The sequence below is a fragment of the Cupressus sempervirens genome, chromosome 10 (assembly GCF_028749045.1).
Source record: "Cupressus sempervirens isolate cs-2001-9-10 chromosome 10, ASM2874904v1, whole genome shotgun sequence".
NCBI classification, from domain to species: Eukaryota; Viridiplantae; Streptophyta; class Pinopsida; order Cupressales; family Cupressaceae; genus Cupressus; species Cupressus sempervirens.
The window spans coordinates 954,910,159-954,923,303 of NC_143127.1; the positions used below are offsets into that span (position 1 = coordinate 954,910,159).

The following is a 13,145-nucleotide window of genomic DNA, read 5'->3' on the forward strand; positions in this document are numbered from 1 at the left end:
GCAAATTGCTTCCAATAACAAAAGCGTTAATCATACTATTACAGACCAGAGAACCCAATTTAATCGGGAAGGCTGTCTCCCAATCCTCCTGTGGTAAATTATCCTTAACAACAGAGAATAGTTGCTTGCAAATCTTAGCTAAAACAAAACAATCCAAAGCATATCGCGAGAGTTTTACAGGTTCCTCTTCGAATCCGCCTATTCTCAAGTAAATGAACTTGGGAAACTGTATGAAATAACTTCCGTATTGTTGAATCAACCTTTGAGCTTCGAAAGACAACCTAGGCATTGGTGTTTTCTTCAACGCTGTATGCACATTTTCAATTAACACATCATGAACCTTCCTAAAGTTCTCCAGTGCTTTATCTTTTTGCAGCAGAGGTCAATATTGGTACACCGTTATTTCTTCATTTCAGACTCTGTAAGGAAGAGGGGTAAGGTCACAAACACAGGCAAAGGAATAAGTCAAGTAGGAAGCTATATAGAAATTTTCCCTAGACTCTTTGGCATGCTTAAGTTGCGTCCTTAGTGAACTAGTGATAATCTCTGCTCAGTCCATCCATTGTTCTCCCTTCAAAATGATTTCTATATATCTGTACATCCATTCCTCAAAGAGAAAAAATCAGCAGAACCTTTGACTCTATGCAATAACACCACAAGGTCGTGAATATGAGGTTTAAGGTGATCTTTGATGATAACTTTGGGTAACCTAGAACCTCCACCATACATGGTCTCAGTCCATTTCCTAGCCAGGGTATTGCGGAATTGGTTTGGAGTTTCTTGATATTCAGCCTGGGCTTGAAACAGGGAAGAATGCGGCAAAAGTGCCCTCTGGCAGACGCAATACGGAGCCAATAGTTTCTCTCAAAATTGAGATCACTGTTTCTCCAACTTAACACCCTCTAAGTTCGTATCACTTATGACAGGCCTTTTACATTCTAGACTTCAAACATTGCCAAAGAAATGTAAAACAGACTTCATCCTTAATCAAAATAGCAAGGCTTCAAACTGATTTTCTTGGAAAACAAAGAGACTGCAGAGCAAAAACAAGAAGTTCTATGTTTCTCACCTGTGATATGCCAAAAAAACAATTTTCCCTTCCTTCCCTCTTTAACAACTTCTCCTTCAAACTTTCAATTCTTCGCATGATAAATAAAAAGGGAAAGTTGAGCTTATTTTAAGAAGGAAAAGTACTTACGTGCGAAAGTACAGCCTCATTATGAGGCATTGATGACAAATCACCCTTCGTTAAGGTTTACAAGTTTAGAAGCCTTATGACATGATCATCTCATTAAATAACCTCCTTTGCGGCTGTATCAATAATGATTAGCTTTATTATGACATCCAATCCCCTTTTCGGCTAAAGATTTTCCACTCTCCTCATAATGATGATCTTTCGTATTGAGAATAAAAATATCCTTTTAATTATTACCCTCTCACACAACAATCAATGCCTTGCAAAATGACGGCACGTCATACATCATAATCCACCTTCACCAAGAAACCTCTATCGTTGAACGACTTTGAACTACTTTGAATCGAGGTTCAAAGTGGTTCAAAGTAATTCAAAAGAACACCTCACAGCTTTGGCGCATGTTTCCTGCAAAAAAAATCATTAGCACAAAAAACCTTTGGTTGAACTACTTTGAACTGCTTTGAACCGAAGTTCAAAGTGGTTCAAAAGAAGAAACAGTGACACGGAGTGTTAGGGACTTTGGACAACACTTCGAGAGATGGCCAACACGCAAGGCGATGAAGGAAAAACTTCAAGAACTGGATGACCAAAAATTTAAGGGAAAAGTTTTAAACTTGGCGACACATTGGGCAACTAACAAATTGCCAGGGATTTGGTCATAGAGAAGCTAATTGTAAAAAGCCTAAATTTGATAATAATAATTATAGCAATAGTAGAATGTTTAGAAGTACTAACCCTGTAGGAAGAAGATCTAATGAAGGAAACAATGGAATGAGAGACAACATTGTATGTTACAAATACAACAACTTTGGACATACTGCCAGAGATTGCAGAGCACTTGTTAACCAATATGGACCCAGATTTAGAAACAATGCACCAGTATGCCAGCTATGTAACAACTTTGGTCATATAGCAAGATTCTATAGAATTGACATGAGGAACAACTCAAGGAATCCAAATTTCAGAAGGAACATGAATGAGAATGTCAAAAGAAAGGATAGCATTAGTAAAAGTCAGAACGACAATTTAAGAGAACATGTAGAAGAATTTAAATAAATATTTGTCAAAGCCAAAGATCCATCAAGTCCACATGTGGTGTTGGAAGAATAGTCAAATGAAGCACCTAAAGGAAAATTGAAGTTAGTTGTAGTGATTGATTCATCCTACTTGAATTAAGCACTTTTATAAAGGAACTAGCATCAGAAGGGCATACAAAGTGTTAGGGAAAGAGTTAAGGCATGCGCAGTTAGTACGAGGTAGAACATGATGTATTAAAGCTATGGTTAAGTATGCAGAAGATATTTGAAGGATGACGAAAAGTTTTCAAGCAACTATGAAGCAAAGGTATAGGATACCTCCATCTTTGGTGGAAAAATATAAAAATGACATTTGTTTCATGGTTGAAATTGATGTAATATACATGGAGGTAGTTGAACCAAGGGTCAAGTTCATTGATCCTATGGGATATGAAATGATAGAGGAGCTGATAGAGAGTTATGCAAAGATAATCTTAGAATCTAATAGAGCCAAGGAGTGTCCTACATGGGGTACTTATGAGGAGAAAGTGAAAGAATTTCACAGTGAAATTCATAGCAAAGATATAGAAAAAAGTGGAAAAGAAGATTGATACAATTCTGAAGGAAACAGGCATGACAAGAGATAAGATAAGATAATAATATTAATGTCCACGAAAAACCAACAAGGTTTATGGGACTGAGAAGAATATAAGGAAGCAATGAGAATTGCTCTAGAGATGAGAGAAAGTGATCAATCTGAGATACTGATGGCTCAACCTTTAGCAATTGATGTTGGATCAACACAAGGGCTCATAGTAGCTGGACCATCAGCTAGTGCACCTTATGCAGCAGTATCACATGTACAGCCACAAGTTGTACCAACAGTCTAGAAAGAAAAAGATGAAGATGTGAGCATCACCAAGGTTCAAACAGTTACCCCGCCTAGCACTAGGAGGCCTGTGAGGCACAGGAGAAAATGCAATCTCCTTCACACAAAAGAACAAACCAAACGGCAAGTGGACTGGGAAAGAAAAGGAAAACATTACATGGAACACAGAGAAGGAAGACTCGTGTAATTGAGTCTGAATCAGATGAATCTAAAGAAGAGGAAACAGAGGTAAGATACATAGAGCAAGTAAAGGAAGAGGTGAAGGAACCTACTGGAAGGAAGCCCTGGAAGCCTAAGGTAGAAACACTTAATGTCGCAATCATCAATAATGGTAATTTTACACAGCTAAATAAATTTTATGATTTGTATGATAGTAGGATAGACTAGAGTTAGAAAATGTTGTAGTAAGACATATGATTTTGTCAAATAAGAGGTTTGAAGATATACAAATGATAGATTAATAAATAGAAAGAGAAGAGTAGTTGAGGATAGAAAAATAAGAGAAAATCAAATAAGAAAATTATGTGAAGTAAAGAGTGATGAACACCTTGAGAGCATAATGAAGGGTATTGAGCCCCTATTGAGAAACAAAAGAAGAGCAATATTGTTGATGGGAGGAAACTATGAGGAAGTGAATGAGGAAACAGAGCAAGCAATTGTAAAATTCATGACCTCTGCACCCAACCAATAACAAGGAAGCAAAGACTTAGGGGGAGCATTCCCTATAATTGCAAAACCAACAAAGAAAAAGGATAAAGAGACACTGTCAGTTGAACAAGCAGCAGCAGCAGTAACTTTGTTAGAGGTGCCATCTGTAGCACCAATATTAGTGGAAGTATCAATGGCAGAGGTTGGTAAAGACACTGTGATGACAAAGTCTACACCACAGGTAACTATTGTTATTGATACCATGAAAGTGGACAGTACAAGAATTACCTTACACACGGAAGAAGAGGATCCTTTTAAGGACTTTGGACCATCTATTGTTGACAATTTGGTTGACTATACCAACTCAAACAATGAAGAAGATGGAAATGAAGAAGAGGAGATGAAAAAAGAGAAGAGGAAGAAAGGAAGAAAGATGTTGAGAAAGAAAAGGAGTTAGAAGAAAGAAAGAAAAGAGAGGAAGAAGACAACAAAAAGGAAGAGATGAAGAAAAGGGAAGAGGAAAAGAGAAAAGTGGAAGATAAAAAGAAGAGGAAAGAAGAAGAAGCAAGAAGAAGAGAAGAAGAGACAAGAAGATAAAGTCTGAAATAATTGGAAGGTGATAATGCATGAGTCAGCATTCCTACCTCAGCTAAAGCATACTAAAACAGAATTTGATAAAGTTGAATTCCAGCATGAAGCAGACATTCTGTTATAGACACGTGAGAAGATTACATCTCTATTGGAATCAACATTGGAGAATTTGTCTGAAGATGATGATGATCAATGAGGTCTGATATCATCTTTGAGTAAAATATTTGAAAGAAACAAGGTGAATAGTCTAGAAAAGACTTTGAGAGAGGTTTCAAAGAAACTGTAAAAAGTTATATCAGTCAAGATTGCAGAGACAAATCCCTAGTTAAGAGCAAAGAATTGATAACAACTCTGGATAATGGGTTTTTACTCATTTGTCAGAAGTAGCAGTGACTCAAGCACAGATCAAACATGATGCACAACTATTTGCTACAGTATGCACAAATGTTAGAAATGATTTGTTAACATTTGATGCTTGCATCAAGGAGCTCAGAAGATGCTTGACAGAAGGAAGGACATTGTATGGGCAGTGCACCCTGTCATACAATTATGTCAAGGACATAAATGATGAGCTGAAAAGGAAAACTGAATGAGTTGCAGAATCTGGTGAGCAAACTCCAGCAGCCTAGCACCAAGATTGAAGATCTTGAAGCAACTATAACAAACATACATGATGATATAAAGATCACTGAGCTGAGGAAGGAGAGAATTATAAAGAGGTTATCCTTATTAAGAGAACATTTGACCTTGAAGATCAGCAATGTACAGAAGCAGTTGGATGAGTGTCTTGCAACAAAGACATCTTATGAGAAATTTGTCTATCATGATCTTAATGCAGTTGAAGTAATGCCACATGGATTATGCACTCTTATTAGTATATCAGAGGTAGTAAAGGACACATGACAGAAAGAGTTTGAGAGTGTGAAGTCAAACTTTGCAAACTGTATTTTCAGGTTGACAAACTCAGCATGAAGAGAAAGGGAATACAATTTTGACTTGTACATAAATTTTGACACCTTTGTCATTGATGTCAAAAGGGGAGAGATAAGAAGAATTGTGCGTATATGTAAGGGGAAGTAGTGTAGAAGTTGTAGTAATTAGGAGATATAAAGAAAGATGGTAAAAATATATGATCCACAGTTTTTGAAATTTTTGAAATTTTGTAAAGGCCAAATTTTGAAGTTTTGTTTGGGACTTAGCCAATTTTCTCATATGTTGCCATCAATGTCAAAAAAGGAGATTGTTGGCAACTTCACTAGGTTAGACATTTTGATGTTGTCATTTATGGTAACATATCCGCTATATGAAGTGAGCAAAACAAGAAGATAAAGTTATGGCATGTATACATAAAAAATTGTCTAAGTGTTACATAGTTTATCTATCAGAATAGATGAAGTTTTTATCAGCACGATTTACAGAGGCTATGTTAGCACATGCATGCTTGAGGACAGATAGTACAAAGTGTGAGGATTCTATAGTCAAGTCCACGAGACAGTACAGTCAGTACAGACAAAGTTATGATGTATTTACCAGTTACAATAGTGTACAGGCAGAACAGAGCATGAGGAAATGGGTATTTTTGGTTAAGGAATTATTTTGTTTACGAAATAATTACTTAACTAATTAGGGACGACATCCTAGATGTTAACCCTAAGAGGGCAAAAGTTAATTTCGTATATTGATTAATTATATAAAGGTATGAAGGCCAACTAGGCAGATATTTGATAATTAGCAAAGTATAAAGGAAGATTTCTAAATGCAAAGTTACGCCTAAGTAAATGTGATATTGATGTAATGTTTTGTGATGCCAATTTTGATGTATGATCAAAGGAATGTGAATTGTGATAATGCTTTGAAGAGCGGTAAAGGCAGTATCAAATATTGTAGATATTAGTAGCAATGTAAAAGAGGTTTTTGTATCTATCTCTTTATATTGAAGAACTTTATTGCACATTGTATGTTTGGACAGTGGGCTCATCTTGCATACATTCTATAATTGTATATAACAACTCCTAATAGGGTTGAGGCTTCTAACAAGGCCTAAGTCCTCTAACAAGGACCGAGACACTATACAAATGTAATAGACTCCTAATAGGGTCAATATCTTTAACCACATACTTTTGATTAGTGGATCATTTTGTGGGTACCATCCCCACTAGGGTTTTCCCTTGGCCAAGGTTTCCCTCGTTAACAAAATTTAGTGTTATGAGTTACTTTATTGCATTGTTGTGTTTATTGTTTAGCATAGTTAGTTTACTTTCTTACGCAAGTTATAAAGTTGTTAAAGATATCCAGTTCTTGGGCTAAAGTTTGTGAAATACCCCCCTCCCCCTCTCAGTATTTCCTATTTCTAATAGGTTCAGCTATGTTTTCTTGGTGCAACAGAAAAAAATTGCATGTAGCTCAAAGTACAACTCAAGTAGAATATGTTGCAGCATGTGTCGCTGCAAGAGAAGTTGTTTGGCTTTGTAAATTACTTGCAGGTTTATTTGGGCAGCCTTTCAGACCTATACTAATTATGTGTGATAACCAAAGTTGTGTGAAGCTTTCAGTTAATCCAGCCTTTCATGAAAAGACGGGAAATGTTGAAATTAAATATCATTATTTAAGGGATATGGTTCAAAGGAATGCAGTTGAGCTCAAGTACTTTCTATTAAGAAGCTAACTGTGAACATCGTTAGCAAGACACTTCCGAGATGAAGTTTTGCTACTTCTGGGATAAGCTCTGGGAGTAGCTATGGTGGATCCACCCTCTGGGAGCAGCCATAGTGGAAGTCATGTGTGTGACTCCATGAATTTATTTCTATGTTTTTTTATTTCATCCTTTAGAAGTAGCTATGGTGAATTTTGTTATGTTGAGATAACAATTTTGTCAAGAAAAATCTATGATGAGATTTTGTAATGACATTATCCTTGGTTGTAGCTATGTGTACTTGTCACGAGATGAAATTATGAAGATCTCTCTCTTGCTAAGAGGGAATGTTGAGTTTTGGTAGCTGCAATAATGATCTTCAACTCATTAAAACATTCTCTGTTCAGTATTTTTCATCTTCTGATGCTGCATATCTTTTGTTTGAGTATTATTTTCCTTGATATCGTGTCTCTTTACTGGCATCATCGTTGAGCATATCCTTGTCTACAATTGTCTTTGCACAACTTCAGTATTCCTTTTGTGACTAGAATGTCTATGCTGACTCAACCTTACATGTCAATTCTCATGATGTGTCAACATCGAGAGTATATGTTTCATCTTGACTATGATATGGCAGCAGTTTTCCTTCATGTCTGTCAGTGACTATTATGACTCTCAAAGTATTTTATTGTTGCCACATTATGTTATTTGTAACAGCTGTCTATGTATTGATAGTGTCACTTCAGGTAGGATGGTTGTTACATGTCCATTCATGGTTTGAGGATCATTTCTGTATATGCAAACGGTTTTTGGAAGAGCATCGCAATTAGAAACAAAATAAGGAGACTGCACAAGTTTTTCTGCATCGTCTATATACTGTTTTCAGTTGATCAAGGATATACTCGATGGTGATATCGTAACCATTGTAGTTGTTCTTTTGTTTCATAGTTGCCGTGGTGGTGATGCTCTTTAGAGATATGTGTATTCTACAGAATTAAAATTTCAGATTGTCGTTGTATCATTTTTGTTCTCTGGTGTATGACCAATATATTATTCAGTGTCTTTCCCATGTTAGAAAAAGACTTCATTCTGAGTCTTAATATTGAGTGTATCATGACTTATTTAAAGCAACATTTTTATAAGTACTCTGATCAATGTATGATCATTGAATACTGAAGAATTAATAAGGAGCAGAGATTTTGTAATTTGATTTGAAGATATCAATACAGGCTCTGATTTTGGCGGGATGGGTCATTTCCCTTGCTGACAAGGATTTTTCCCAGGATAATTGTTTTGTGTTGTCTGATTGCTTTGAATTTAATGTGTTAATTTGATTACATTATTTCTGGTTCAACATTTAACAGTGACACCCTCCAGAATTCCCATTGAGCATGTCAACAAGAGAAATGGCTTTGTAATTGAGTTTAAAACGTCTCAAGCACCAATAACTCATCCACTTTCATAATAGTGTCACTCCAAAAGTTCACCTCCAAAAGTAATGAAAATCTTGCACCAATGAGGCATTTAGGTTGGATAATGATCAGTAATGCACTAAGATGATTCAAATAACCTTGCTGCTCACCCAGGTTCCTTGTCCTTACCACAATGAACCCACTGATTTGTGATCATTTTGATTTCAAAATAAGTGCAGGGTTAATCCCTCAACTGTGCTTGAGGCTGCAATTGAGGCTCATCAAACTTGCCTCTCTCATTCACCTGTTCAGATTTGAGATTTCTCGTGCAAATTGGAATGCAATTAAGAAATATGCATCCAAATAAATGTGCCTGAAGGAGGGCATTACTAGGTTCTATTCCTTAAAAATGGATGCACATCAAGAAATGGGATTGCCACAACTTCACCAAGATCATTCCCAACATTCTCCAACTGCTTCAAATACATACTAGGAACTTTTTAAAAAACTATCTAGATTTTAGATAGTTGGATCAGCTAACTACAGTGAGCAATAGATACCACCTCATGGTGCATGACTACCTTAGTGCATGCACACTAAGAATTTTCACCCCATCCAATTTTCCTCGAACTATAGACAATGGTTATATCACAATCCCTTTCAAATCAACAGAGAAAGAAGAAACATGTATTAGGAGACCTGGTTATTTGACACACCCTGAGCCTACTATTTAGATGTCCACTAGATGGGGCCCTGAAAGTTTTAGCTAGGTTTCCCTCCCATTTCCCCATCTAGTTGTACAAATTAGCAATTGCTATTTTTTTATGAATACTAATACATTCTTTATTTTCTCATACAGAAAAGAGAGTATAATAGCGACAAATGAGTCTCCAAAACCTGTGAATGAACTAGTCAGTAAGAATTATGTTGCTTCCCTTCCAATTTCAACAAATATGGAACATATATTTATACATTGCCACTTAAGTGTATAAAAATCATCTTATTTCATCAAATATTTATTGCAATAGCAGGAATATTTTTAATACCTGATTTGCTAAACCATGGAGAGGCCCCGCTAAGCCATTCATACCAGCTGCAAATGCAAGATATGGATCTGCCAGTGGACTCCCAACCTAGAAACAAATTCATCCAGAAGAAAGTCAATAATAAATAGATACAAATAAGACCTAAACATTAATCAGTAATGTACAAATAATGTTTGAAGGAATAACGCTTCACTATCACCAACACACTACAAAATTTGCACTACATATGAAATGATATCCCTTTATTTTTGCAAGGAACCTGCTTTCACAAATTGTACCTGCTTATCTTGGCGCACTGATCTTACTATAAAATAAGTTGCCAAAACAACTCTTACAGACCTACAGATTATGACCTTGATCCTTGAAACTTACCCATTAGTCAACATTCCAACTCGAGTGCCAGGAGATTACATTGGACTCAATTATTCTTATAATTGTTTTTCATTTGGCCTATCTATTAGTCAATATCCAAGAGTAATGAGTCTAATTCTTGAGGAAAGCCTCACCTTGATCATAAACTTACCCCTATGTAACCATGCACTACAAAACTACCCTCAACCGCAAGAGTGCAGGCCATTTCCAAACCACTCTTGTAGTTGAAACTGTTGGAAGTATGTGAATTGAAGACTATTGACTGCATTTTCACACTTAGTGCTATCACTGAAAGGGCTAATCATTGGTCCTCTAAAGTCTTTTGTTGTCATTGACCCCATCCTGCAACAGCTATTGTTCCATGAATTATGAAGCATTGGTATTTCTGATACTCTGAACATGGCCACATTACACTCCATGAGACAGTTGTTGGACAATTCAGGAGTCCCCATGGCCTCTCAGACATTGCCCAAAGAACTATTGAACTTAAGCAAGGCTTATTACATGCAAAATAAAAAAGACCAGGATCACAAAGTTCAAGTAAGGTTTGAAAGAGGTGAAAATACAAATGTAAACATGACAAATCCTACTCACTATAGAGGACAGAAAAATTCAAAAAAGAGAACAGAAGAAATAAGGCTTCACAACACTATAAGCATACTAAGGGCCACTAAAGAATGCAGCCATATTGAGTGTTAAGACACCTCAAAAATGGGGTTTCTCTAAAGAAATTTAGCATGATCAAAGGACAGTCATGCAAAGGAAATTACAGCAGATAAAACTCTGACCAAAAATTATACTCTGCTGGAAATACCCCCTAGATCAGGGGGAAACAACATTCATGTTTCCAACCAAAGGTCCTGCAAGTGGATGTTGAAATAGTAGGAAAGATCATTATGCTAGATCGCCCTGAACCGAAAAACAATCAATCTCCTCAAAAACATTCTTTTCTGTTATAGATAACCAATGTCCTGATATACATTCATCATTGTTTGATATTCAAGGTAAGTTCAATGGCAAAATAGTTTCTGTTTTAGTTCAGTTGGGATGAACTTGATGTTATTATTTTTTAACAGAATTCCACAAGGGATTCAACCATTTGAACTGAGCTATTGATCACGTCGAGATTATTGAAGCCTAATCACAAAGCATAAAAACCGTTTTATTATTCCATGAGCTCTCCTTTGCTCAATGGCCCTCAATACAGAACAACATAGGTTCTTTATTTTGTGGCATCTGTTGTCCAAATGATAACAGGCACTACAAGATGGCGATAACATATTAGCCTTTGAATTCTACCTTGCCTACGAGATGAGAATTCCCCTCTTTGCCATTTAAAAAGAACATGGATTGGGACTAATGAAAACATAAACTTACTTCTGTGTGTCTTAGACCTGAGTAGCCTCAGCAAAAAGTAATAAATGTTGTACAGCAGAATGTCCATCAAAAAGTATCTAATACTTGCAAGTGTGGATATTTTGGTATGTTAATCTTAGTACTCACGAAAGCCTATAAATCAATCAGGAAAACAGGTTCTATTTTAAGTGCATACGAGAGAAATATTGTTTTTATCTTCAGGTTGCAACCATTACTTACATTATTTCAAATAAAGAAATTAAAAGACGCGATTGCTTTTTAAAGTATCAATGAAATAGACACCAAGGAAAAAGATCTTAGCTCTTTGCGCACATTTATCAGCTATTACTGCAATACACAACTTTTCCATAAACCTCTCAGCACTTAAACCAAGCTTCCATAATACCCTTCAATGCCTTTAAACACATGACTAAAAACAGATTTTTTTAATTTCTTAAAAGGAAGAAGATTGTATTTACCAGCCGAACTGTATGAGCACTTACGTTCCCTCCTTCATGATCACTATAAATCAAAAGCATACATGTTTTCAATAACAAATGGTAAAAGAAACTGCTTGGCAAAAATATAATTTGATTTGAAATACATGAATAGAATACTCTTATTGAAACAAATTTTATGGCCAATAAATGTAATAGAAGAGCCAAACAGATGAAGAGTTTATTTTAGCAGTTCACAAACCTGTGAATAGTAATGTACAATCTCATTAATTCGTGCATTTTTTCATCATCAAAACCAAGCATGTGAGCAAAATTTGCACCATAATCAAGGGAGCCTTCTGGAGGAATAAATGTCCCATCTTTGAAAATCCTGCATAATCAGCAATATGAAAGGATATGAATAATATTACCAACAATACAATTAAGGAAACACTCATAACAAAGTTTATGTGGCTTGCCTGTGTTGAGCAATACTTTGATCAACACAATATTTTCTATAATACTAAGTTAGCTCTGACCATCAAATGCACAACATCTAAATATAAGGAATCATTTAACTAACATGCCTCCCTTTATATTTAACTAACATGCTGCTTCTTGCTAGTGATTATCACCTTTGGTATATAAAAGCAGCAACAATAGGCACTTGTGCAATGAGATTTAGAGAATCCTCATATGTTGGTTCCCAATACCTGCAAAAAGGAATAATTACGCTGTCTGTTATTAGTTTTAAATCGAATGCAATGAAGCTGCTTGATACATCAAGTAAGCACTCACTTTGTCTTTGGAATTCCTTTCTCATATGCCTTTTGGAACTCGCTTTGAACCTGTACATCAAGTTTGAAACATTAGGGAAAAAAAAAATCTGTTTTATAAAGTACATTTACTTATTAGCTTGTTCAAGCTTATTAGACATAAACAATGCTCATTGTGACTGGTAGTCATCACCCATTGATGTGGTAATGAATGGGATCACTCATCAATCATATTATCTACTGCATAGCAGCAAAAACCATTGTGGAAAATGTAGGCAAGCGAGAAGTATTAAGTTTCTTTTGAGAAAATTGAAGAGAATGAGATATTTTATTAAAAATTAAAAGAGAAAAAGAGACCAAAAACTACCATATATGCAAAAAACTAAGAATGGTTTTCATAGTATAGAGATATAGACAAAAACAAATATAGATTTTAACCCATGAATTGTTGAAAACAGATTTCTTGGTGTTCATATTCATATCGCTGATTTTATTGCATTACACAACATACTTCAGTGCAAAAATAATAACTAGATGATGACAGCTCTAAAAAGTCAATATATAAACAAAGTCCAGAGTTCCAAAAACTCAAATGTAGCCAATGACTTGCTACTACAAATAGCTGATGCTCGCTGATTATATTGCATTACACAACATACTTCAGTGCATAAATAATAAACAGATGATGACAGCTCTACAAAGTCAACATATAAACAAAGTCCAAAGTGCCCAAAACTCAAATGTAGCCAATGACTCACTACTACAAATAGCTGAT

General features: G+C 35.6%; 1 protein-coding gene across 2 annotated transcripts in view; it reads right to left on the minus strand.

The window, feature by feature from the left end:
- Window positions 1-13,145, minus strand: part of LOC149537139 (citrate synthase, mitochondrial-like) — a 241,296-nt gene that overhangs the window by 48,927 nt on the left and 179,224 nt on the right. For both annotated transcript variants that reach the window (XM_089807234.1, XM_089807233.1), the window contains 5 exons: window positions 12,393-12,442; window positions 12,230-12,307; window positions 11,857-11,985; window positions 11,637-11,679; window positions 9,430-9,516 (listed from right to left, as the gene is read on the minus strand). In XM_089807234.1, coding sequence (XP_089663360.1) covers window positions 9,430-9,516; window positions 11,637-11,679; window positions 11,857-11,985; window positions 12,230-12,307; window positions 12,393-12,442 — 387 coding nt within the window. The remainder of the gene's footprint in view (window positions 1-9,429; window positions 9,517-11,636; window positions 11,680-11,856; window positions 11,986-12,229; window positions 12,308-12,392; window positions 12,443-13,145) is intronic.